Raw genomic sequence first — 25,479 nt, 5'->3', positions numbered from 1 at the left:
TAATTATTCACAGTAATTCTAATTGTTAAACTTGTATTTGTTTGTAATGTAAAAAAAGCAATTGTAAAATTGTAATTGTCGTATTATAATTGTTAAAAGTCGAAAGTACGAATCTGTTATTATTATATTATTATATCTTGAAAATATCGAAGAAACAATACCAAAAATATACTAATTATTCACAGTAATTCTAATTATTAAACTTGTATTTGTTTGTAATGTAAAAAAGGCAACTGTAAAATTGTAATTGTCATATTATAATTGTTAAAAATCGAAAGTACAAATCTGCTATTATTGTATTATTATATCTTGAAAATATCGAAGAAACAATACCAAAAATATACTAATTATTCACAGTAATTCTAATTGTTAAACTTGTATTTATTTGTAATGTAAAAAAAGCAATTGTAAAATTGTAATTGTCGTATTATAATTGTTAAAAGTCGAAAGTACGAATCTGTTATTATTATATTATTATATCTTGAAAATATCGAAGAAACAATACCAAAGATATAATAATTATTCACAGTAATTCTAATTGTTAAACTTGTATTTATTTGTAATGTAAAAAAAGCAATTGTAAAATTATAATTGTCGTATTATAATTATTAAAAATCGGAAGTACGAATCTGCTATTATTCTCAATAGCATGAATTTACATAAAAATCCGCAGTCTATTGGAAAGCAGCAACAGCAGTATGTCGATACACGATCAATATGATGCCTCTGTTTCAGTTCCTCGACGCCTGTGAAAAGTTCGGCATCGTGAACGTGGAAAGAAGACTGAACTCTTACATGGGCGCCTTGGTGTTGCGTCAACCACTCGACTACAGGGAGAGGCCCTTTTACCAATTGCTACTCAGAGCAAGCGTGAGTACAGCTCGAAAATTGATTTTAATTATGCTACTGGTACGCCGGTACCAAGCGCCACTTTGCTGCTCATCGACGTCCCGAATAAATCTATTTATAATAAAAAGCGTTGAAAATTTTGGTCGCGTTGCTGCATACATAACTCTGCTCGTCTAATGAAATCATCGTCATCACGAGCGGAAAAGAAGTCGGGTGCCTGGAAACTTACGATTAGCATAGGAGCACTTGACGGTTATCGAAATGTATTTTTCTCGGAAACAAAGCCTCAAACGGAAAAATGTTATTCTTCTTTTTCGACTTGTTTCTGCATGTAGAATCACCACTCCACCGCTTATACTATGATTGCGAGGTTTTTGTTATATTATTGTTAATGTTATATTATTAGTTTGTAGGTAACAGTATGACTTATACAATATCGTTTGCACTCACACGAAATCGAATACAATACCTCGTCTCACGTATTCGTTACTCACTACTTCTACGACACAACGCACAACGATCTTCACACGACAACGATAAATTCAACTCTGAATCTTTCGACTCTCGTTACAATGTTTTCCATGCTCACTTTTTCCAAAACATATCTTGGTAACGCTCACAACGCTCTTTGACAACGTCAACATATCTTGACAACGTTAATAAACAATTGATGTCACACTATCCCACGATATTGTGTCTGAATTCGACTTTAGTTTGATTATTTTTATCACAAAAAACAGCTAGTTTTTCCATGCAACGCGATAAATAAACCAAAAGATTCTCGTTTGTCAGAAAAATTGCCATTCTATATCTTCGACTTACGTTTACACGATAAACGTCCTAACTTTTCAGTATAGTCTGTATTTTAACTATCGCGTCACCAACGTAGACAGAACACCTGCAACGTTTCCGAGAACTTGGCTGTCATATCGTTCTTCGTCGTCTCTATCGCATTTGTCACGTGTTTCTGACACGTTGTCTTATGTGTTTCAAATTCAATAGCACGTCTTCCAATATACTCGTGTCGCGTGCTTCAGGTTTCTATCAATTCTTCTAAAACAAATTCGATATTAAAATCAGTTGCTACAATTCTATTTGCTAAAGCAAATTGGATGAGACGATCTGCGATGTTCCGATATAAGAAACGAATATTTCAAATCCATCCTTATCATCCACAAATTCAGAGCTTCGATGCTGCGAATACTTCCATTTCTTTCCATTTCATAGAAATACGATATGAAGATGTATAATATACAACTTAGATAACAGAAATAGCGATAGAAAGAATAGTAACACGTTAAATACCAGTCTTACAAGGTTTGGCCGTGGCGCCACGATGAATTTTTTATTATGCGATACATATAATGTTGAAATATTATCACCAACTGATATGTTACGGTGTATAATCATCGTTAATGATTTTATTTCACTGAGTTTACCGGTGACTCCCATGGCATTCAACGTGTTAATCGAATATATTGCGAATTGTCTCAATACTCTCTAATGCTAACCCAATATATCTAAAAAAAAAAAAAAAACACGATTTGGTAACGTAAATTCGCAGAAAAAAAAAATTGCGGATGACTGGACTAACATTTTCTTCTTCTTTGATGGATTATGGTGAAAAATGTGACCCTACGGTTTTCTGCTTCCCTCGTGGTGTGTTCTTGCGGAACGCCTGCGAGTCATTCATCCACAAATAGCAGGCGAAAATGAGACCAGAGCGGATTATTGAATCTAAAATGCCCTTTGACGCGAGCAGGCGCGAACATGGAATTCAGTTTTCGCTCATTTCCGTGGCCAAAGCAGCAGGTGAATTTTTTGAAGTCGCGTAAAGTCACGGCGAAGAATCTCTAACGAACTGCGCGGCTACGGACAGAAAGACAGCGTAACGTTATTAATGTTCAGCGAGGGTGAAAGGACGCGCTTAACAATTTTTAGAAGGCCGATTAAAATACTTCTTATTGCTTTTCCTTTGATCCTTCTTAAATTTCTATCGTTGTTCGTCCAAGTATAATCTGCTTTCTCTCTCATGTTTTACATTTATGAAATAAGTTTCACGTAAACAAAAAAGATTGGCCGGATGATTATCGTGCTCCCTGGAGGAGACGTGTTTCCGCTGGGCAAATAAATATGGAGAATTCATGAAGTCCTCTTGAAAACAGGTTAGCGAGCTGAGCTTGAAAATTGATTTTCATTACATAGTCTTGGAAATGACTTTGTGCCGCTCTAGAGACCAAGTTTGTTCATGTCTGAGAGTGCAATTATACGTAAATATAGTTATACCGTTATAACTTAGATATAAACAAAGGTGCAGCATCTGTGAATTAATTAAAAAAAATTGTTCTTGAAGAGAGAGGATTCGTTTAGCCTTGTTGAATAAAAATATCCATATTAACGCGAATGAATAATACTTCGCTTTAATTTCTACAAAAGTACAAATATGTGCAGTGAATAAGATAGTTAGTGAAGCTATAAATAGCAGAATGAAGAGAGATTTATCCATATACTTTCAAACAAAAAGTATTAGATTTGAAGAATTATATAATGTAATAATAATAAATAACAATAGATAATGCAGTAAAATAATTCAAGCTATTATTATTAAATTATAATTATATCATTGTAAATCAGAAATATATAGTTATAAATTATAATATTATTAATTATAGTAAAATAATTCGAGAATTTTCGATCCTTTGAATTTGATGTTTTCAATTTTTAACCCCTCAACCTACAACTACGGGCATAGCCCGTAGTAGATGATCGGGTCGAACGTAAATATTACGAGCATAGCCCGTAGTAGATGATCGAGCCAAACGTAAATATTATGGGCATTCTCGAACGTAAATCGTAAGTTAATAAGGGGTTATATAACATTTAATTTCAACATTTTTCAATAATTATTCTTATATACAATAAATATATTGAAATAGAAGTACGCATAATGTGTTCAATTTAAGAAATTTTCGACAAAAATACAAATCTAAAGAACACAGGGTAACATTGATGTGATATGAAAAGAAATCTAATCGAACATTTCTCTGCGCTATTGTATTCTCTCTATGAAGAATGATACTTTCTACCTTATTACGTTTTCTTTTCCTGTATCCTTTGTCGTTTGTTAATCATTTCCAATAGCAGATATATCGTTATAAGCCTTATTTATTTATGTTACAGTTATATTACGTGAACTTGAAAGTTCCATATTTCCGAAAAAAAACTTATAAAACTAACTGAGCGCACACTTCATTTCCAAAAACTATGGTAGAACGAAGAAAGTGATACTATTGGGTTGACAACTAAGTGATTGCGGATTTTGTCATAAGGTAGTACTGACACAACCCAATATAACTGACTCGACATAGAACACGACGATTATTAATTCTTCGTCAACGTAATAAAAGTAACGTAACGTGATAAAACTAACTAAACGTGAATGTACACGTCATTTCCAAAAACTATGGTAGAACGAAGAAAGTGATACTATTGGGTTGGCAACTAAGTGATTGCGGAGTTTGTCAATACCACTTTATGACAAAAACCACTTTATGACAATATAACTGACTCGACATAGTACACGACGATTATTAATTCCTCGTCAACGTAATAAAAGTAACGTAACGTGATAAAACTAACTAAACGTGAGTGTACACTTCATTTTCAAAAACTATGGTAGAACAAAAAAAGTGATACTATTGGGTTGGCAACTAAGTGATTGCGGAGTTTGTCAATACCACTTTATGACAAAAACCACTTTATGACAATATAACTGACTCGACATAGTACACGACGATTATTAATTCTTCGTCAACGTAATAAAAGTAACGTGACGTGATAAAACTAACTAACCGTGAGTGCACGCGTCATTTCCAAAAACTATGGTAGAACAAAGAAAGTGGTACTATTGGGTTGGCAACCAAGTGATTGCGGATTTTGTCAATATCTCTTTATGACAATATAACTGACTCGACATAGTACACGACGATTATTAATTCTTCGTCAACGTAATAAAAGTAACGTGACGTGATAAAACTAACTAACCGTGAGTGCACGCGTCATTTCCAAAAACTATGGTAGAACAAAGAAAGTGGTACTATTGGGTTGGCAACCAAGTGATTGCGGATTTTGTCAATATCTCTTTATGACAATATAACTGACTCGACATAGTACACGACGATTATTAATTCTTCGTCAACGTAATAAAAGTAACGTGACGTGATAAAACTAACTAACCGTGAGTGCACGCGTCATTTCCAAAAACTATGGTAGAACGAAGAAAGTGATACTATTGGATTGGCAACCAAGTGATTGCGGATTTTGTCAATACCACTTTATGACAAAAACCGCAATCACTTAGTTGCCAACCCAATATAACTGACTCGACATAGAACACGACAATTATTAATTCTTCGTCAACGTGAAAGCTTGAAAGCTTTGAAAGCTTCCACGAGAGATATAATATTCCCGATCTATAATAGACGGGTCTATAATAGATGGCGAGATTTAGCTGACAGAAATACATAGTGAGGATTGAAATAGTTGACAGGAGGACAGATTGCGGCGTTCGCCTTAAAACAGCGAGCAAGGTAACCCGAGATCGCACGACGAGTGACTTTTACATAGATGAATTTTCCTCGCAGGATGGACTGAACAATGAGACTACTGGCGTAGAAATCAAGGTAGCGGACATTCAGAACAGTCCACCGGAATTTGTGAACTCGCTAACGGGTGTCGTGCGCGAGGATGATCCCATCGGAACCTTAGTTATGACCGTTAAGGCGAGAGACGGCGACAGGGGAATGCCAAGGAAAATGATCTACGAATTGGTCACCAGTGAGTTCATGCCATATTTTTACCCCTTTTATCGTTTAAACGTCGCTACGCCAGACTACGTCGATCTATTGGGTTGGCATCTAAGTGATTGCGGATTTTATCATTAAGTGATAATGATATAATCCGCGATCATTTAGTTGCCAACCCAATATTAATTATTAGATCGTCCGAAAAATGTCTTTCGTCTTATAAGAAAATAATGGATGCACAACATTATCCGTTTTATATTGTTTTAGCGAATTACGTATGATCCATTTTGTTCTATCAAAATAAAGATCACGACGTTCGACAGATTAAAACGTAAAAGACGTATCTGTTAAAGAAGGACACTTTTCGGACAACCTAATACCACGTTGTTGGTAATTGTTGGTAATTTGTCAATTAAATTATCGCGTACGAAAGTTTCATAGTTTCGAGGCAGAACATTCTTATTATATCGTATCACGTTTGATAGAAATGTTAATTTTGTCTCTTTAAATGGAATATATTTTTTATATATTCGATTCGATAATTACATATTTTTAGCAATATATTTCAGTAATTATATTCAGTATAATATTCTACACATGATAATTAAGTTACTATGTTTACACGTTCCGAAATTAAACATTTCTTTCTCTTACGATCGTAGTATTAGGTCGTCGGAAAAGTTTCTTTCGTTTTATAAGGAAATAATGGATGCACAACATCTTCCGTTTTATATTATATTATCCAATTACGTATGATGCATTTTGTTCTATCAAGATAAAGATCACAACGTTCGACAGATTAGGTTTCATGTTTGTATAAAGATGCATCGTTGTAAGAGACGTGTCTGTAAAAGAAAGACACTTTTCGGACAACCTAATATTTTTAAGCGTATGATAAATTGAAGAATCACAGTAGTGTAAGTGAAAATTTTGAGAATTTGAATTCAGCCACGTACTCAGCTTCTAAAAATATCGTCCTCTTAGCTTCACAATTAATTCAGTTGTAAGCCTATTCTCTGCCGCGATGCTTTCTCATGACTTGAAAAAGTGCAGTAAATTTCGTACGTTTAACCCCTTGACCTACAACAACGAGTGAGACTCGCGGTAAAAAATTTGGGTGAAAAACAATAAGCACGCGCTTGACTCGTGGTACTTCGTTCGTACCAAACGTAAACAACACGAGTCAGATTAGTGGTTCAGTTGTTCTCGATATTTTCTTACTTTAGTTGCGTGTAACTCTTCGTTACGTTCACACGTTTAGATTATAATTGCCTAAAAGAATTAAACAACCCTTATACCTGTCGTGTCAGTAAAAAGAGAATCTAATATCGACGATAGTAGTGAGAAGTGTGTTATTATTGCGGACAGTGATTCGGTAGATCCTTCTGATAACGATAGCGATGATAGCGATATTGTGTTTCCTATTGTGTTTCATCGTTTCGAGAAATATCACACAATTAAAGATTACTAATTTTCTACGAGTTTTCTCAAAATATTATTAATTTAAGCTAAGTATTAATTTACAAATTGTTACTGATACATTATCCATATTTCAAATAATAAATCATATTTCTTCACTAATGAATCGATCACAATTACTTGCAGGGCATCTTAAAAGTATTAGTTGTGTCCAAACGTGTTTATTATTTCACAATTCCTTTCTTTGCGACGAAATAGACATGTCATAAGACGCATACATTTTCAACAAGTTCGAGCACACGGCTAAACAGCTAAATGGCTCGACGCGTGACCTTGTTTATTGTGACACGAGCAATCGGCAATTGGACTATGTCAATTCATTAATTACTACGTAAGATTGAATGGTCGAGTGCTAGAACGCTTACACTGCGTTACAAACTCAATTACATTGTTGACATGTTCTTCGATTAAATTATTGTATACAAGGGTTTATTATTGTTTGTAGTTATTATTGCGTACGATAGTTTTGAAGGAGAATATTCTTACAAAATGTAAGAAACGAGCTGACTCACGCTACTACGATTCTCACTCTTCCATGTGTTAAACAATAAACGGTAACGAACGAACGTAATTTTAATCTCAACGTTTCCAATGTTTCGAATTTTCCTCTTTTTTACTTACACTCGCCGGATTTCTCCTAAGTGCGAGTCGTGGAATAATCGAAATGACGCTAAAGGTATTCAAAAAAATTCAAGTATTTCTGTTAAATAAATTTCTTGTATTCTTTTATGCAGATCCATTCGACTATTTTCTACTGGACGACGAAACAGGCGAACTGAGAACCGCAAAGCCACTGAACAGGGAAGCGTTGAAGGATTCAACTGGCGTACTGACACTGGAGGTAAGGGCGCGTGAATTGATCGACGGTATGCCAGGTAATGACAATCTGACAGTGTCAACGGCCGAAGCAACGGTAACCATCAAGGATGTGAACGACGAACCGCCTACTTTTAATCGTCGCGAGTACAACATCGAGATTCCGGAGAACGTACCGAATGGCACGCCACTGCCACATTTGGACATGACTGTCAAGGATCCTGACGTCGTGAGTATCATACATTAGAACAACATCGTGAGTTACTTAAATGCAGTCATTATCGATCAACTTCTGAAATTAGGAAATAGAGAAAAGAAGAAACGAACGTTACTTTCTTTTTATTTACCTTGGAATTTGGCATTTCTTCTGCTCTTTTCTCTCGGGAAAAATAAACTTACGCAATTAAATAGAATTTGTTTTCTTAACACTTTGACTGCCACGCCGAAATCACATGCTTCACTGAGGACGCCACGGGAGTATTTTTATTATTCAAAGCACATAATGGCAAAATAACAATAAATTGATAATGTAAGACAACATCCTTCCCCAATGGACTGTTTATCTTAGTGGTGGTCACGGGTGACCATCGTGTCATCTTGGTAACAGTTGATAGCGATATATCATAACAAGCCTTCGTTTATGTCAACAAACCATTCAAACGTCCAAACAAGCAAAACGTCCAGAATATATTGTTGAAACGTATAGATGATATTAGTGAACAGTATTATGATTATTTTTATGATTTCGACGAAACATTCGGCTGAAATGGTAGAGATCCGCAAAAAAAATTATGTTTGTGATAAACCAATGGTAGTGGTAGATTACAACAGAGGAAAATGTGCTGTAGATTTATCAGATCAAATGATAGCATATTCTACACCACATAGAAGAACCCTCAAGTGATATATAAAATTAGCTTTAGAGTTATTGTTGAATACATCAATCTCAAACGCGATGATACTCTATAAACAAGGAATGAAAACAAAAATCAAGGTACCAGATTTTAGAATGGCACTTGCAATGCACCTTACACAGTGCCATTCACCAGAGCCGTCAAATATACTTATTCGACAAAGATTGCGACACGAAATGCAGAAGAAAGAAGGGCAAGCGTGTTTGGCACGAAAATTTTGCAGAGGGTGCTATAAAAAAAACGTTAAACAGTTAGGATCAAAATTGCTAAGGATCGAACCAAAAAGGTGACCACTTATTGTCCAGGTTGTATCGATGAGCCACATTTATGTTTAAAGTGTTTTAACACAGTGCACCGTTAGATGCAAGATTTGTTCTTATTTTTTTTATTGATATTCTAATAAAAATGTTTAATTGTTCAATGGGGCACTTTTTATTTCAAAGTATCTTCTACTTATCGGTTATATTGAAAATGCCCTAACTGTCAATTTTCATTCAATTTTTACAATAGTAAAAAGTTCAAGCGCTATAGTCATCAATGGTTGGTCGCATATGACCAACGTGGCAGTCAAAGTGTTAATTAATTAAGAATCGAACATTAGTCATATATGCGAGTAACGAACAACGCATTTCAGGGTTAAAATAAATTCTTCGCGAATTGAACAATTTTGATTTTTTTATTCGAGTTAGATCGGAGTTGGGCTGCTGTGTTCTACGTAGCAATGAGAATACTGTAGTATAAAGTTTGAGTGCAATCGCCCTTTCTAAATAGTTACTAACTATAACTGGATTATAACTGGAAGATAATGTCAGAACGTCACCTCTTCTGCAGAGGAAAACGAAAAATAAGCGCCAATAAACATCAGTTAATGGTTTCTTGCTTTTTGTCTATTTAAATGGCGTGTATTTAAATAAATGGAGCATTGAGTTTTCTTTAGAACCAAGGGCTGGCACATGCAAGCTCTTCTTCTACGGATGCACCTTTTTCTTTCATGAATCTCGACTACATTATTGCGTAAGTTTTCTTTTCCTGTTGAAAAGTTTACTCTTGGCACGTACAATATTTTCTACGAGCGCTCTGCAATTCCATAAAGAAGTATTCCCTTTTAATTTGAACTTGCAAAGTAGCAACGTTACGTTACAAGCGTTATAAAATTACATCTTTACAGGGCCTGAACTCGGTATTTTCCCTACGCCTGGACGACATCACTGATGGTGCTTTCACCATCGAGCCGACTATGGCGACTGGAAGCACATCTGTGAACATCCGCGTGGCAAATGGCTCGCTAGATTATGAAAATCCTAATCAGCGTAAATTCATCATTCTGGTAATCCGGCCGCTTCTATGCTAGCGAATCCTATTATTCTTGTCTGTCAGTTAACACGATTCGAAAGTGAAATCATGCCATTGTAAATGTTCAGGTCGTTGCGGAAGAGGTTCACACGAATCCGAAACTTTCCTCCACCGCAACCGTAACTGTCTCTATCACGGACGCGAACGATAATTCGCCTACTTTCAGCAACCCTACTTACACAGCCGTGGTGCTGGAAACCGCGCCTCCAGGCACAACGGTTATAACGATCACTGCTAAAGATCGCGATAGCGGACGGTGAGAAAAGTCGTAATTCTTCTTAGAATTATTTCTTCATTCGACGCAACAGAAATTTGATAAACAAATTATGCTCTAGATTCGGTACAGCTGGAATAGCTTATCAGTTGCTCGGTCAAGGCGCGCAGCATTTCTCTGTCGATCGGAAAACTGGAGTTATCACGGTGGCTCAGTGTCCAACTCCTGGAGTATCACCCTGTTTAGACTACGAAGAACAAACAGAGTATTTTCTAACGTACAAGGTACGCTGTGTCAAAATTATTATATCCACTTGCCATTATACGTTTCACCGTTATACCACAGCCAGAAACGTGTGCTCATTTTATTACTATCGTTTAATTTGACAAACATAAGGAGCCATATACTGAATGCAGCTCTGTTTATATAGAAGCAAATAACAATATGTTCAGATTGACTGAGTCAATATTATGAGATTAAATATATACGTTTGTCTATTCTATCAAATATTGACCAATCTTAACTGCAGACTCCTCGTCTTTAAACATTTTGCTAGTAGCGTATAGAACTTGCTCGTGATTTAACGCTAGAAACCTCTATTTGCGGAAGATTCGTGATAACTTGCTTTTGTATAGATATAAATAAACTGTAATATGTAATTATTTCGTCGGCTTTCACCTTCGTTGTTTTTTAGGCCACCGATAACGATGGACAAGGACAGACGACCAGCGTTTCGTTGCGCATCAGTTTATCGGATGCCAATGACAGTCCACCACGATTTTTGCAAGACAAGTATCGTGCGGTTATAGACGAAGGAGCAGAGAAATTCGAGCCCGACTTGAAAGTGCAAGCCCGAGATAAGGACAAGACGTCGAAGATCACGTATGCGATCGTGGGCGGCGATGAGTTAGGACTCTTCGCCATAGATCCAGACACTGGTGAAATTACTATAAGAAATAAAGGGCCAGTGGATTTAACGAATTCAACACACGATTGGATTGCGCTCGTTATACAAGCGAACGACGGGATTTATGTCGATTCCGCCACCGTTAACATTACTATTCGCGATGTCAATAACAACGCACCCGTCTTTACGCAAGAACTTTACACTGCCAGCATACCCGAAATATCGCCGATTGGTATGTTAGCCTTCAACGATGGTTTACAAGAGGCTATTATCGTATGCGATTGGATCTTCTAATTTCATACATTTCAGGGACCGTTGTGGAGGAAGTTACAGCGACCGATGCTGACACGGGAATAAATGCAGAACTCGTTTACAGAATACAGAAGGGAGCTTTCGATGACTTCACTATGAATGAAACAACAGGCGTCGTAACAGTGTTTAGGAAGTTGGATTACGACAATAAAAATACATACCATGTAGAAGTAATAGCATTTGATAAAGGTACATGAAAATGGGTTTATTTAGATAAAAACTGTCATCTGTTTTATTTTCTTTAGTTTATACATTCTACTTATAACTAGACCGCAGATTCTTATGCATATCTGGGAATTTTAAAACGAAATGAATGAGTAAAATACACGTAATACGTAAAAATGTACGTATAAAATATTCAATTGCGATATTTGTTGTAATATTTAATTTAATTTGTTGTAATATAAAAACAAATCTCTACCAAGCTCCTGCTAGTTGTCTGTTTAATTATCTTCATAAAAATATGAATTTGCATAAATATCCGCGAGTCTAACGTTTATTATACGACCGCGTCATAACGTTTAATATACGTTTCATCGTGATCTTTTTCTGATTAGGAACGCCTAGCTTAACCGGAACAACGACGTTGATGATAAACGTTGAAAATAGCAACGATAAAGCGCCCTATTTCACGCCAGAAACCCAAAGAGCCGAAGTTACGGAAGACACGCCCATTGGCACCGTCTTCACGACGTTAAAAGCTACAGATCCAGACAGTGCCAACTTGGAAGCATTGAACTTCGCCATTTCAGAGCCAATTACGGCGATCGATAGAAATGGTCAACAGGTCAACGACAGTAAATCGTTCAAGGTATAATCTGATGCTTTGTCTGATAATCATATAAAATGATCATACAAAATTAATTGCAAAACAATTTGTGTATTAATCGGTATATCCGCAGGACTTTTTCGCTGTTGATCGGGCAACCGGTCAAGTTTCCGTCGTTAGACCATTGGACCGTGATATCGCAGCTACTGTGAGCATCACTGTCGTTGTCAGTGATACGACGGCACCCACATTACAACAAGGCAGAGGTATTACATCTTTAAGAAATACAGTATCGTAAAGTTCATAGGATAGTACTGTCCGGATATGTGGCCACGAGTTACAACAAATGATAATTTACTACTGCTATTGAGTTATCGAAACAAGAAAAATATAAGTTTCTATGTTTTTTGTTTTATTATTGCAAGATGTTCTAGTCGCGTTGAGATTCTTACGGTCAAAATGATACTTGTCTGTAGTTATTTAATGGATCTTCTTGTTTGTAATTAGGCACCTTAGTAGTCACGATCATTGACGTGAATCACATGGCACCGGAATTCTTGAAACCATGGACGAGAGAAAATCCACGATATTTGATAGAAATGCAAGAAGAACAGCCAACTGGTGCTGTTGTGGGAGCATTTACAGCGGTAGACGCAGATAGTAATATAGCAGGATACGGAATTATACCACCAAGTCCCTATTTCAATATAGACAACGTCACAGGTTCGTTATAATCGCGTTACAACTAAGTGGAAAATATGGAAAGTACAATAAACGTTACGCATATTGCAGGAATTGTACGAACCAGCCAAGTTATTGATTACGAAGAAACGAAGCAACTGGAGTTCACAGTGGTTGCGTATGATTCTGGAGTACCGCAGCTATCCACAACAGCCAAAGTAATTGTCACTGTAATAAATGTTAATGATCAAGATCCTAAATTCGAGAAGGAATTGTATAATGCGTCTGTGAAAGAAAACTCGCCACCAGGCACACATGTTACTACCGTGAAAGCGACAGATGGAGATGAAGGTCCGTTTGGAGAAATTAGTTATAGTCTTATAGGTGATCACGCTGCTGACTTTAATATCGGTAAGTGTAATCTTTTTATTCAAAATTAATCGAACCAATATTTTATGGACAAACATCTATTTATATAAATTACAGGCCACGAAACGGGAGAAATTACTGTTGGTGGTGCAACCGTTCTCGATAGAGAAATGACGCCAAATATCACTATAACAGTAATGGCCAGCGATGGTGCTCATATAAATTCACGTCGAAGTACCACCGTTCCAGTACTTGTAAAACTTATCGACGTTAATGACAATCGACCAATATTTACACAACATAGTTATAGAGCTTCAGTTGCTGAAAATCTGCCAGTAAATCCACCTGCACCTATTTTACAAGTAATTATACTTCATCTGTTTGAACTTACAGAATGATAAAGCTGAAAAACTGACATATTATATATTCATTGTAAGGTCATAGCTATGGACCATGATGAAGGGATCAACGGAGAAGTTTGGTATACCATAATTCATGGGAATGAAAACGAGTCATTTTCTTTAAATCGTGAAACGGGCATTCTATACCCCGGAGCAGCACTGCTTGGAAGAGCTGGCTCATACAGAATTGAAGTGGAGGCAAGAGATGGTGCGGGTAGTGGACCACATTCAGACAACTGTACCGTTGATATACGAGTAACATCAGTAAATCAACACAAACCTCAATTTGTTCTACCCGAATTAACGAACGCTACTGTTGAAGTACCCGAAGTTAGTGTACAAATAGATTATCGATAAAGTATTCGTCATTTAGACGATTACACGAGTGTAATAATGAACAACATTTTTTAGAATACTGGTGTACTAAATTACTTAATATTGACGGTAAAAGCAATCGATAGAGATCCTGGAGAAAACGGACGCGTAAGTTATCACTTAAAGGTTGGGAATCGAAATACTCAAGAAACAGAAGAATTTTCAATAGATCAAGAAACAGGTGAACTAAGATCGAAGATTATTCTTGATCGAGAAGTAAAAAGCAAATTTGAGGTAAATTTCATTCACGTATCTAAAAGCTTTTTACAACAATTGACTTCAAAAATAATAACGTTAACTTTAATATTATTTCAGCTTGTTCTGGTAGCTGCCGATCACGGTACTCCTACGGCATATGAAACATTACGACTGCTTACTGTACAATTAGTTGATACGAACGACAACACGCCACAATTTTACGATGAATATCATTTTTATATATCAGAAAATCGCCCGAAAGATTACTTCGTGGGAAAAGTAACTGCGGAAGATAAAGACGAAGGCAGACACGCGAAGGTTTATTATTACATAGAGGCTGGTAAGTAATGTTCTACCAAGCAATTTGTAAAATTATACTATTACTAAATAAGGATACACATTTATGTAAATGGGAATATTTTTCAGGAAATGAAAATTATGCGTTTTACATGGACAAATCTGATGGTAGCATATACGCAAATAAATCATTCGATCGTGAATCTCGGGACAAATATGTCTTATCGATACTGGCTTCCAATGATCCTGATATCTATATAAGCCCCGTAGATGCAGGACGTCCACTAATGCACAATACAGACCATGGACATGTAAATGTTACCATAACTATTTTAGACGAAAATGATAACTTACCGATATTCGAACGTAACGACTACTATGCGGGTGTTAATTCAATGGCAAATGTGAATGATTTTGTAACAAAAGTAACAGCGTCAGACTTAGATGTTGGAGATAACGGTACGCTACATTACTACGTTGCCAGTGCAAACCTCTACAAATATGGATCAGAGAAACCTAGTGGTTCTATAGTTCCAAGTCCTTTCAATGTAACACAAGATGGTAAACTTGTCACAAGTGGTTATATGGCTGAGTATAACCAGGACAGATTCATTGTTGAAGTTATAGCAAAAGAAACTGCTATTCCAGAGAGATATGCTATGACTAGAGTTCATGTAAGTTATTTTATACGTGAGTATTTGTACACTTTTAATTTCTTAATTACTTATCTTTTATGTTGACAAAGGTCTGGGTATTCGAAGCTTCGCAATTAATTAGAGTCATTTTGTCAAAATCTCCCGAAGAAGTGAATCGTGAACGTGATGAAATTGTGTCAGAATTATCAAATGCAACTCAAAGCAGAGTTGTTGTTGATGAAATTCGATACCATGTAGATGCATCAGGTCATATTCGTAGAGAATGGTAAGAAAAGAACATTTGAAACTTTCTCTAAATTAATTTGTACTTTTTTAAGAACGTAACATTTGAATGCAACTTATAGGTGTGACATGTATTTACACGTGGTAGAACCAAAAACCCAAACTATTGCTCCCATTCCACAAGTACTTAAAGTTATTGATGCAAAATATGACTTCTTGAAAGATTATTATGCTGGTTTTGCTATTGAAAATGTTGTGGTAAATATTTCTTACATTTCAAACCATAAATAAGATATTAACATTGTGTTAACTAATATAATTTTTCAGCCTGCTTATGCAGGAGTACAAGAAGAACCATTTGATCCTGCGTTAGCGGCTTTAATAGCCTTACTTGTAGTTTTATTAGTTGGTGCAGTTACTGTAACAGTAGTTTGTTGTTGTTTACGACACTGGTAAATGCTAAACAAATATACATTTTCTTATTTTAATATGAAAAACATCAAATGTATTATATTACATGATATTTTAGGGTAATCACTGTGCCAAATGATATAAGGAAGAAGGATGGTTTAATAAAGAAACAAATTATTGACGAGTTAAATACTACAGAAAATCCTTTGTGGATCGAGCAGTGAGTAAAGATATACCTTCTGTTAAAGATACATTCATATAACATATTTATATAATGATAATTTTTTAGAAAACTCAAATTATATGAGGAACAAGAATTGACAATGCAAGTATTTAGTGAACCTGAAGGTGGCTTAGGTACAGAGAGACGAGGAAGTGGTGTAAGTGTTGGGATGGGTGATACATCTCAAGATAACACTTATGCTACTATTCAGCGACCACTGCCTACGAACAGGCACCGTCCAACAACACCAGATTATACAACGCTTCCAGGAAACCATAATGTATATCAAAAAAGCCATTATATTCTTTAACATTAGATAAACTATTATATATTCAAGAAGAAAAAATGTAATTATATTATACATTTTATTTTAGCTTTACGAATCAGCCATGGGTTTTCAAGGATCAACATTTCAGCCATCCTCGAATGTAATGCCTCAATTTACACTTGATCGTGATGGTCAACCCCAGTTTGTTTCAGGGCTAGTATAAATTAAGTTTTACGCCAATCCCTTTTTTAATCAGTAATATAACTTTATCACCATACGTCGTACCTCTCTAACCACGGCTCTAACTGTTGCACGCGCCTTTCCGAAATTACACTCGCATGCACACACCTTTTCGACAATAATCGGATAATATCGTTAGGTTTGTCTGCGAGTAGACGCGTGTACAAGGAGAGCACAAAAATTATCCCGAATTACACAGGAAAATCTACTCTGACTGTGCACCTTTTGCTATTTCAGTTCGAACTCTTCAGCAGTGAAGAATTCAAGATGAAGAGTAACGACGAACAACAGTCAATATTACTGGAATAAATATTTCCCTGTAGCTGGTGTGTGCATGTATATATGTGTGCGTTGCCAACCTATGGTCCTAACTAACTAATTGTTAGGTTCACTGTTAGAAAAATCAAAATTGCTAGAAAATAGATACTGTGAAATAGTTTAATGACCGAAGCTTGGCACGACAGATATATGTATATAAATGAATGTGTAGACTCCGTCCAGCGCAGTTTTCTGATTAATTCCTCACTAGTTTAGTATTTATATAACTTATGTACGTTTTACACGTAAAAACAAAAGGAAGGAACGTACTTATAGTGTCATTATCTTCTATATGAACAAATGAGTCACTTAATGTCATATCATGGCGTTAATACAACAAAATGTTCTAAATGTTAAAAAAAGAACAAGCTCATAATGTTAAAAACTATTTGTAATTAGGAAAACAATTCAGTCGAAATATCAACATATGTCATAAGTTCATGTACAACTATTAATTTGCAATATATGTTATATTTATTTAAGTTAGGGTTAAATGACTGATTTTTATCCGATTAATCTGTGATTTGATTACGCCCGCGTGTATACGTGACAGTTATCCTACATTTGAGATTTTGTATAACTCATTGGCGATGGGCGGATATAGTCATATCATAGCTAGTTAAATGGAGACGTTCGCATCAAATTTCAATGTTATGTAACAACATAATCATCTCGCGCTATCTGCGAAGACCACATCGCTTTTCATCGCCTAAACCGTCCTCAACGAAACATATGTGCATTGGGGTCTATGGAATTTATTGCGAACGGCTCTAATCGTACAGTATATCATATACTCGAAAAACAATAACTTAACTATGATCATGTTATGTCTATAAACATTTAATGTAAAACTAATATCAGTATCACAATATTACTAGATGGTTATGAATATTCCAGTTAGTAAAAGTATCTGTTTATTGATTATAAATTTATTGTAACATATTTTATGTATAAGTCATTGATAAAAAAAAATATTCGTATGTCAACATTCATCACATCTCACATCATGTGGAAATAAATATTCAAATCTGTGTACATTTAACTCTTTTCAGTATCCATATGTTTTTCTTTATCCAAATTCTTTTTTTTTATCTCAATATTAGACTTATTATCTAACGATTTTGGTGCATAATTGAAAACTTGAACTACCGAATTAGGTTGTTCAATCCATAATTTATATCCTCCTTTTGTAGGATACCTTTTAACACTTAAGCATGTTAAACATGTCCATTTCACACTTTTTACCGGTTTTGACACTAATCGCACCCTTGCAGTTTCACCAGGTATAAGTGGTGATTGACAACATTTACAAATTGTCCTTTTAATATCCGATTCTCTTAAAAAGAAAAATTTTATACATATATAAATCTTACTTACATATTTATAGAAACTTATTTACAATTATGACTAGATAGATATATTATGGTCATTTAAATTTTTTAAACTCACATTCTTAAAACTGATTTTTTTGCGCAACCAACCATTATATTTCCATAATATGATGCTGCTACTCTATTTTTCAATGCCATTAGGTAACTTGCCTAAGAACAGTTTTTCATTAATATTTCCACTTTAATTTACAGTATAAAAAATTACTCAAGATTATTATTACCTGATACAAATAGTTCATCCTTTCAAAAATATCTTTACCTTGGCATAGTTTTGTATTTGTATCTAATAATTATAAAATAGAAAATAAATGTAATAGAAAAATATGTAAATATATGTAACACTTAATATTACAAATACATTTGAAAATATACAATATATTACATTTCATACTAACCCATACTTCTTATAAAAATTAAAGTTACGTATCTTAAAACTTTGTTCGTAAAGAAATACTTTGAAGCAGAAAATGGTTTAGTAAAATAGGTTATGTTGTATTGTTTACGGTTACTTATGACGCATACTATATAGATTGTCAAACATGTAATATATTATTAGACCTATACATCGTTACTAAAGCAAAATTATATTTAAAAGTTTCAAATAAAACTTTCAAGTATTATAAAATTAGATAAAGTTATTCACACAACTACATTGTCCATTAAAGTAAGCTATAAGTGAATTATGGTACTTTATTATATATATATGGTACTTTATTGCAAAGTTGATATATATATATACACAAATTGATGCAAATAAAAATTTGATCTTGTTTTATTTGTTTTATCTTTACTTTGTTTTTGTGTCGTAACATATGGCAACAAAGTTAGGATATTTAATATAAAATTTAGTATAGTTTTAATTATTGAATTACCTACAAAGTTAAAGTTCTAAAAAAAATAGTGTCAATGAATATTTCAATGTATAGTTGTACTTATACATTTTATTATTATCTTATATTTGAGATACGTCATATAAAAACAATATTATCTTAAAATAATTCAAGTTTGACTTTAATGATTAACAATAATAATGTGAAACAAACAATATACAATCTAGGAAATTTCATTTTTTCAATATAATATACAATATACAAATGTTTAGAAAGAATTGGTACTTATAGACTTTCTCTTTCCGGAATGCATACATAATCCTTGTGTATAGTCATCATTCCTTATCATTATCATAGTAATCCTTGTGAACTATGATCAAAAACTGATGTTGAAGTATTAGTTAAAGCTGTCATAAGCATATGTGACTTATAATTATCTTTACATGCTGATGATAATCCATTTTCTTTTACTTTACATTTCCAACTAAGATTAGGAGTAAATTCAACTTTTAAGTTTTCTGTTTCTTCAATTGAGTTTTGATCGGGGCTCCTTGTACTATTAGCATTTGATCTGTATAATTTAAATAAGATATTGAAATAATAATTATGAATTGATTAGTGAATCTATGAAATTATTAAAAAATAATAATTTTTACTCAAAATATTACAAATTAAATACTTACTCTTCCAAGACATTATTTTCATCGTAACGATAACCATACTCTCCAAAAACATTCTCCAAATTATCGCACTGCTCTTTTAAGCTTTCATATTGTGCCTTAGTTTCTTGGAGAAATTCTTCCATATGAATTGAATCTTCTTTCATTTCTGACAAAGTTTGTTCTATTCCATCCTGATATTTTTTAGTAAATAAAGAAAATATTATATAGTATCAGTAGCAATATAAATTTTTAAGAAACATTAAATAACAAAACATTAATTAAATGGTAGAAATAATTTAAAGAGATAAAATGATTTATATGATACAAACCTGTGTACTTTTTATAACATTCCACATAGCTTCGGTATAAAAATCTGATTCTGCAGTACATTCTGCAAAACGTCCGATTAGAACGTGTGGAAGTTTCCATGTTGTATTTAGTTTTTCAATACCGTCATCAATTTGTCGAGCTTGAACTCTCAGTTTTCCAAAATTATTTGACCGCATTGGATACAAATTGTATCAAATTTACCTGCTATTTCACAAGTTGATTATTTTGAATGACTGTATACACAGCTACGTAAGCGTTTTTAAAATATGTAACCGTATACGCTTTTGCCAACATAAAATATAAAATTCTCTGCGTAAGTAACTATCCCTTTTTATATTAATATTATATTGTTTTTACTTACTATATGTTATAATTAAACAGATAAATGCAAAGGTTGTTAAATTAAAATATATTCCTATTCAATAAATTTCAAAAAATTTATATCTGAACATGTTTTTCATAAAACACTGTTTTTAATGTTTTTAATAATATATTATATTAAATTGTACGTATGCTCGGAAGTAAAATTTATATAAAGTTTAATTGCATATTTCCATGTCATTAATAATAGCGCTTTTAATACTATTTTATTGGATTGAATGCCATCGATATTTTTTATTAATATACCATATGTCACATAATACAATTATTAAGTATTAACTATTAACGAATTAAATATTGTAATTCAAAATCTATGACACTTATAAAAAAAACCATCAAAATTTAATTTTCGCAGGAAACCAACTATGGAAAGTTAATGAGACAATATTAAATTGAATTCTTATCCTTATAGGGAAATAAATTATATATGTTGGGAAGTAATAATACTACCACTATTACATAAAAGTTTAATACAATACTGTTGAATAAAATTTGAATAAAAATTATGGTTTATTGTTTTGATGTACATATATATAACATATGTATATGAATGTATTCGGTTTGATAAATCTGTCGAATCTTTTATACCGTTTTTTTTACGTTAATTTATTACGTTCAAGATTCCTCAATTATTAAAATTACATAATAGCTACTTGAAATCTTTTCTAAGTGATATTTAAAAACTCGAGTTTTAAAAATTGTAAGAAAGGGATAAATTCTTTATACTGTACATTACAAAAAAATACTTCTTATTATAGATGTAGCTGATAGTATTTGCTTATTTAATACATAGCAAATAAATAAAAAATGAAAAAGGAGGCATATTGCAATAAAATTTAGTTTCTGAAACAATTATATATAGATAAAAAATAATAAATAAAATTATACAAAAGAAATAAATTTAAACCGTGCGTGCTTAAAATTACACTAGTATTTAGTAATCATACTATAATAAAAAGATTTCGTTAAATAGGTACGTTAGATATATTAAAATCGTACAAAATTGAATAGTGAAATTGTCTGTGTTGTATACCTATAATAATCAATACTACTTTTTTATAATCATAATAAAAGGAAAAATATAATAATCAGTTACTAATATCGAAGTACATAACAACAAAGTATTTTTAAACTTATCCACATTTTAACTAGCGAGAGACTACTTTTGACCTACTGAATATGCACTTATGTCATAATCGTTCCAACGTCCATTTTCAGACGCAAACGCTCGTAACGGATTCTAGGGGAACATTAATGACGACAATGTGCATAGTATAGAAAAAGCTACATAAATGTGAAATTGTAACCGCACATGAACGCGGTTCATGAATATATGACATTAGGCACAACGCATAATGGCTACTGTAACATTGTAAAAAAGTGTTTCGCCTGACAGCAATAGAAATGTAGTTCGTGTAATTCAAAGAACATTTTGTGGTTTAATTATCAAACAGATTTTTTCGATTAACTAAGGTTAATAACAAACTCATTTGTTCCATGACTTCCTTACTAAATAATACGTAAGTACATAGGTTTTAAATTATATATAGGTTTTTATTTATACGATATAAATTAAAGTAATTAGTACAAAGTAAAATGGAATTTAAATGACCTCTGTAAAAGCATATTTACAATTTAAATGCAATTTCTGTAAATGGACAACTATATAGTTGATTGTAATTTCAGGTTAACAAAAAATGACAGTATTAGAAACAGAAGAAGATGCGGATAAACGTTCAGTTCCCCCTAGGAAGAAACTTTGCTTATCCCTTTCTGGCCGTGCACGTACAATTTCTAACAACATTTCTCAGGCTCCTCAGATTTCAGAGAGGGAGAGCCTTTTAAACAGAGATACCTATACACATAGTACGTAAACTTCATTATTATATAAACTTTCATATTACATTGAATATTAATTATATATGATTATATCAATCAAATATGATTTAACATTTATTCATAATGTTCATTAATTATGAAGGTACAATCAAAATGTTGAATGGTTATCGCAATCAATTGAGCAATCACCAAGATGGAAGTTATGATGTATCGAATAGTGGTACAGAAGGATTAAGAATAGCTACTTTATGTAATTTAGGAAATACATGTTTTTTGAACAGTGTGATATATACGTTACGATTTGCACCATCCTTCCTACATAATTTGCATCATTTGGCCACCGATTTGTCTAATTTAAATGATAAACAACTTCAAACAAAAGTAAGTTGTATTTTATTTAAAACAATAGATTTTGTTCCAGCAGTACACGTCATTAGCGACTGAGATGCTGATGCTAATTCTTTAATTAAAAGAAAGAATGCTTTGTTATATTTTTATATAAAAATAAAATGAAAAAATATATTGTATATTTTTCATATTAGATAAAGTCATCATCTTTGGGAAGAACTGGTGTGTCACTTACATCAAGTGGCAGCAGGAGTTGGAGCAGTAAAGACCTATTAGCTTTGGCTGGACCTACTGGAGATAGTAACAAACATAGAATACAAATAGCTACTGAGAAGTTACATGAATTGTTCATGGCATTACGTGCATCTGAAGCAAGAGAAAACAGTGAACCGTATCAACCAGATGCATTTTTGCAAGCTCTTAGGTAAATATAATATTAATAATAGAATATTATAATTAAGAATTGAATATTACATTAAAAACAATAATGTATGTATATCTTTTTACAGAGATGTAAATCCTATCTTTGAAGGAAATCAACAGCAAGATGCTCATGAGCTTTTAGTGTGTTTACTAGATAACATCAGGGAAACATTCCAATTGTTAGTCAGGCATAGAGAAAGTCAGTTTGGACAAAATAACGATGGATTATCAGACTTCTCTACAGAACATTTAACAGATGTACAATCAGAAGGTAGTAATTCCAACAAAAGAAGCATTCGTAAATCTAGAAAAAAGAAAAAGATTACAACAAGGGGAAGTTCATCTTGTCTTGTACAATCGAATCTAAATGGTGTATCAGTATCTTCTAGACCATATGAGCATATGAAATATTATATGAAGTACTGTATGAAATATGAAAATGGCCATGCTGAATTTCCGGAAACTAATGGAGAGATAAGTAGTCATAGACTGGAAAGCAAAAAGTGTTTTATTTCTGAAGATTTTGAGGGAGTTAGCCTTTTGCGGACTACATGTCTAGAGTGTGAGCATGTTACAGAACGAAAGGAAACATTTTGCGATATATGTGTGCCTATTGATATAGACAGATCAAGTGAAAAAGGTAGGTGACATTAATGATCATCCAATATTAAGTAACGAGTAACAATCAGAAATATACTGTAGATATATTTATTTGCAGATAAAGAAGTAAGACCAATGGATAGTAGTGAAGTATACAAACGTGCTGTAGTTACTAGTGAACTTCTTTGGGGTAGAGATAAATATTGGTGCGCTCGTTGTCTTCGTTATAATGAAGCTCGCAGAGCTGTGTGTTTTCCATCTTTACCAAGGCTACTTATATTGCAGTTGAAAAGATTTTCTACTGCAGCAGGGTAAGATTCAGTTTTCTAACTTATTTATTGCAATGAAGAAACAAGATTTCCATATTTCATATGAAGATATATATTGCATTAGGTCAATGGAAAAAATTAATAATCATATGCCAACACCGTTAACGTTGCAATGTTTTTGCGAAGAATGCAACAATGATCAAACACGGGGAACTACAAGTGGCAGATCAGAGTCACGACATGTATATAAGTTATATTCTGTAATTATGCACCAGGGTGCGACAATGACAGCTGGTCATTATGTCGCTTATACTCGTTTACCTGATGAATCTGCATTCGCAGAATATTTTCAATGCGATCGAGGTAGTAAACGACAAACTTCTGGTCAGGGTAGTAGCAGCAGCACAAACACAAACTCGTCTTCATCAGACAAAACATCCGGTATATTAAAATACTTTAGAAGTAAACCAAGTGCTAGTGAATCTAAGGAACAATTAATTCGGTTTGGTTGTCGTAGTATGGATTGTTGTGGTATTCGACGTCATAAACACACTAGCACATGGCTGGAATGTGATGACGAAGCAGTACATGTAATCCCATTACGAGAGTTAGAAGATAAATTAGCGCCAAATCCACGAAATTCCGCCACTCCTTACCTCCTGTTCTATGTAAGATCTATGACGTAAATATTTTTTTTCTTTAAAAACGTAAAAAACATACGTATATCAAGTATTCAAACTAAGAGTGCAATGGGCCTTGTTCCTCCCTGTTAATGATTGCACTGTCACACACATTCCACATCTGTTTACTCTGTACGTACTGTATCAGGTTTAGGTGAACGTGTATAATTTCGTAGAAAATAAATTATATATTAAAATCATGTTAAGCGTTAGAATTTGATAGTTAAATGATATGCAATAAATTCTCCACTCTACGCGATAATGGTACTCAAATCTTGCTATTAATACCACAAAGTGTCAATTTGTATTTAGATGATTAATGTTAACTGGGACGTGGGGCGTTTTATTTTTAAGTTGTTTCTGTAAAAATAAAAGTGTGTATTCTTGATTTAATTCCCTATTCTTTTCAGCTTTAGGTACTTTCCAATGTAAGTGGAAGTACAAAAATGATATTTACAATAATTAAATAAGCTTGTATCCTAGATACTATTATCATATATATTTTTATTAACCGTATTGTTTTTTTCATGTACTATCTACAACACATATTATCTTATTATATGTTTTATTTATGAGAATGGTAAAAACAAAAAAGTATTTATGTTAGTAAATTAATAATATATTCCTTTTATATTTTTAAATTAAATTA

At 33.4% G+C, this 25,479-nt stretch overlaps 4 protein-coding genes across 5 annotated transcripts in view; 2 read left to right on the top strand and 2 right to left on the bottom strand.

The window, feature by feature from the left end:
- Nucleotides 1-17,863, top strand: part of LOC100744797 (cadherin-87A) — a gene marked incomplete at its 5' end in the record, with an annotated part of 346,103 nt that extends 328,240 nt beyond the window's left edge. Inside the window, 24 exons of the mRNA XM_024364854.2 lie at nt 736-870; nt 5,493-5,685; nt 7,868-8,178; nt 10,032-10,190; nt 10,285-10,472; nt 10,552-10,714; nt 11,125-11,569; nt 11,647-11,838; nt 12,207-12,460; nt 12,552-12,684; nt 12,926-13,141; nt 13,211-13,510; nt 13,586-13,830; nt 13,906-14,199; nt 14,281-14,478; nt 14,560-14,782; nt 14,869-15,413; nt 15,485-15,660; nt 15,740-15,875; nt 15,945-16,069; nt 16,147-16,248; nt 16,318-16,531; nt 16,626-16,732; nt 16,997-17,863. Of these exons, the coding sequence (XP_024220622.2) occupies nt 736-870; nt 5,493-5,685; nt 7,868-8,178; nt 10,032-10,190; nt 10,285-10,472; nt 10,552-10,714; nt 11,125-11,569; nt 11,647-11,838; nt 12,207-12,460; nt 12,552-12,684; nt 12,926-13,141; nt 13,211-13,510; nt 13,586-13,830; nt 13,906-14,199; nt 14,281-14,478; nt 14,560-14,782; nt 14,869-15,413; nt 15,485-15,660; nt 15,740-15,875; nt 15,945-16,069; nt 16,147-16,248; nt 16,318-16,531; nt 16,626-16,732; nt 16,997-17,030 (5,088 nt within the window). The remainder of the gene's footprint in view (nt 1-735; nt 871-5,492; nt 5,686-7,867; nt 8,179-10,031; nt 10,191-10,284; nt 10,473-10,551; nt 10,715-11,124; nt 11,570-11,646; nt 11,839-12,206; nt 12,461-12,551; nt 12,685-12,925; nt 13,142-13,210; nt 13,511-13,585; nt 13,831-13,905; nt 14,200-14,280; nt 14,479-14,559; nt 14,783-14,868; nt 15,414-15,484; nt 15,661-15,739; nt 15,876-15,944; nt 16,070-16,146; nt 16,249-16,317; nt 16,532-16,625; nt 16,733-16,996) is intronic.
- A 111-nt stretch (nt 17,864-17,974) lies between these two features.
- On the bottom strand, nt 17,975-19,180 carry LOC100744678 (ribonuclease P protein subunit rpr2). 2 transcript variants are annotated; one of them, XM_003486387.4, is made up of 4 exons: nt 18,864-19,180; nt 18,690-18,751; nt 18,527-18,618; nt 17,975-18,413 (listed from the first exon to the last, which is right to left on the bottom strand). In XM_003486387.4, exons 1-4 carry the CDS (start codon nt 18,865-18,867, stop codon nt 18,116-18,118), a joined length of 456 nt encoding a protein of 151 aa, XP_003486435.1. In that variant the 5' UTR covers nt 18,868-19,180; the 3' UTR covers nt 17,975-18,115. The 2 variants fall into 2 exon arrangements, with proteins under 2 accessions (XP_003486435.1, XP_033174620.1); XM_033318729.1 differs by having other exon boundaries at nt 18,987-19,156.
- A 279-nt stretch (nt 19,181-19,459) lies between these two features.
- On the bottom strand, nt 19,460-20,613 carry LOC100744558. Its single transcript, XM_003486386.4, has 3 exons — nt 20,290-20,613; nt 19,982-20,151; nt 19,460-19,869 (listed from the first exon to the last, which is right to left on the bottom strand). Exons 1-3 carry the CDS (start codon nt 20,464-20,466, stop codon nt 19,650-19,652), a joined length of 567 nt encoding a protein of 188 aa, XP_003486434.1. The 5' UTR covers nt 20,467-20,613; the 3' UTR covers nt 19,460-19,649.
- Nucleotides 20,614-21,876: 1,263 nt separating this feature from the next.
- On the top strand, nt 21,877-25,312 carry LOC100744437 (ubiquitin carboxyl-terminal hydrolase 1). Its single transcript, XM_003486385.4, has 7 exons — nt 21,877-22,191; nt 22,358-22,537; nt 22,653-22,891; nt 23,053-23,282; nt 23,368-23,921; nt 24,000-24,192; nt 24,275-25,312. Exons 2-7 carry the CDS (start codon nt 22,369-22,371, stop codon nt 24,834-24,836), a joined length of 1,947 nt encoding a protein of 648 aa, XP_003486433.1. The 5' UTR covers nt 21,877-22,191; nt 22,358-22,368; the 3' UTR covers nt 24,837-25,312.
- The last annotated feature ends 167 nt before the right edge of the window (nt 25,313-25,479 follow it).

Source organism: Bombus impatiens, unplaced genomic scaffold, assembly GCF_000188095.3.
Source record: "Bombus impatiens unplaced genomic scaffold, BIMP_2.2 scf_0109, whole genome shotgun sequence".
NCBI lineage: Eukaryota > Metazoa > Arthropoda > Insecta > Hymenoptera > Apidae > Bombus > Bombus impatiens.
The sequence above is the reverse complement of the archived record's forward strand: the minus strand, read 5'-3'. Positions and strand labels throughout refer to the sequence as shown.

Bases quoted from the DNA above. Each gene is read 5' to 3' on its own strand.
- LOC100744678 (XM_003486387.4), bottom strand. The intron at 18,619-18,689 runs GTAATAATAATC...AACTGTTCTTAG, and splicing joins GGATGAACTATTTGTATCAG to GCAAGTTACCTAATGGCATT. The intron at 18,414-18,526 runs GTGAGTTTAAAA...TTTCTTTTTAAG, and splicing joins AAAAAATCAGTTTTAAGAAT to AGAATCGGATATTAAAAGGA.
- LOC100744437 (XM_003486385.4), top strand. From the start codon at position 22,369: ATGACAGTATTAGAAACAGAAGAAGATGCGGATAAACGTTCAGTTCCC. The intron at 22,538-22,652 runs GTACGTAAACTT...TTAATTATGAAG, and splicing joins CAGAGATACCTATACACATA to GTACAATCAAAATGTTGAAT. The intron at 23,283-23,367 runs GTAAATATAATA...ATCTTTTTACAG, and splicing joins GCATTTTTGCAAGCTCTTAG to AGATGTAAATCCTATCTTTG.
- LOC100744558 (XM_003486386.4), bottom strand. From the start codon at position 20,466: ATGCGGTCAAATAATTTTGGAAAACTGAGAGTTCAAGCTCGACAAATT. The intron at 20,152-20,289 runs GTTTGTATCATA...AAAAAATATCAG, and splicing joins ATGTTATAAAAAGTACACAG to GATGGAATAGAACAAACTTT. The intron at 19,870-19,981 runs GTAAGTATTTAA...TAAATTATACAG, and splicing joins GAAAATAATGTCTTGGAAGA to ATCAAATGCTAATAGTACAA.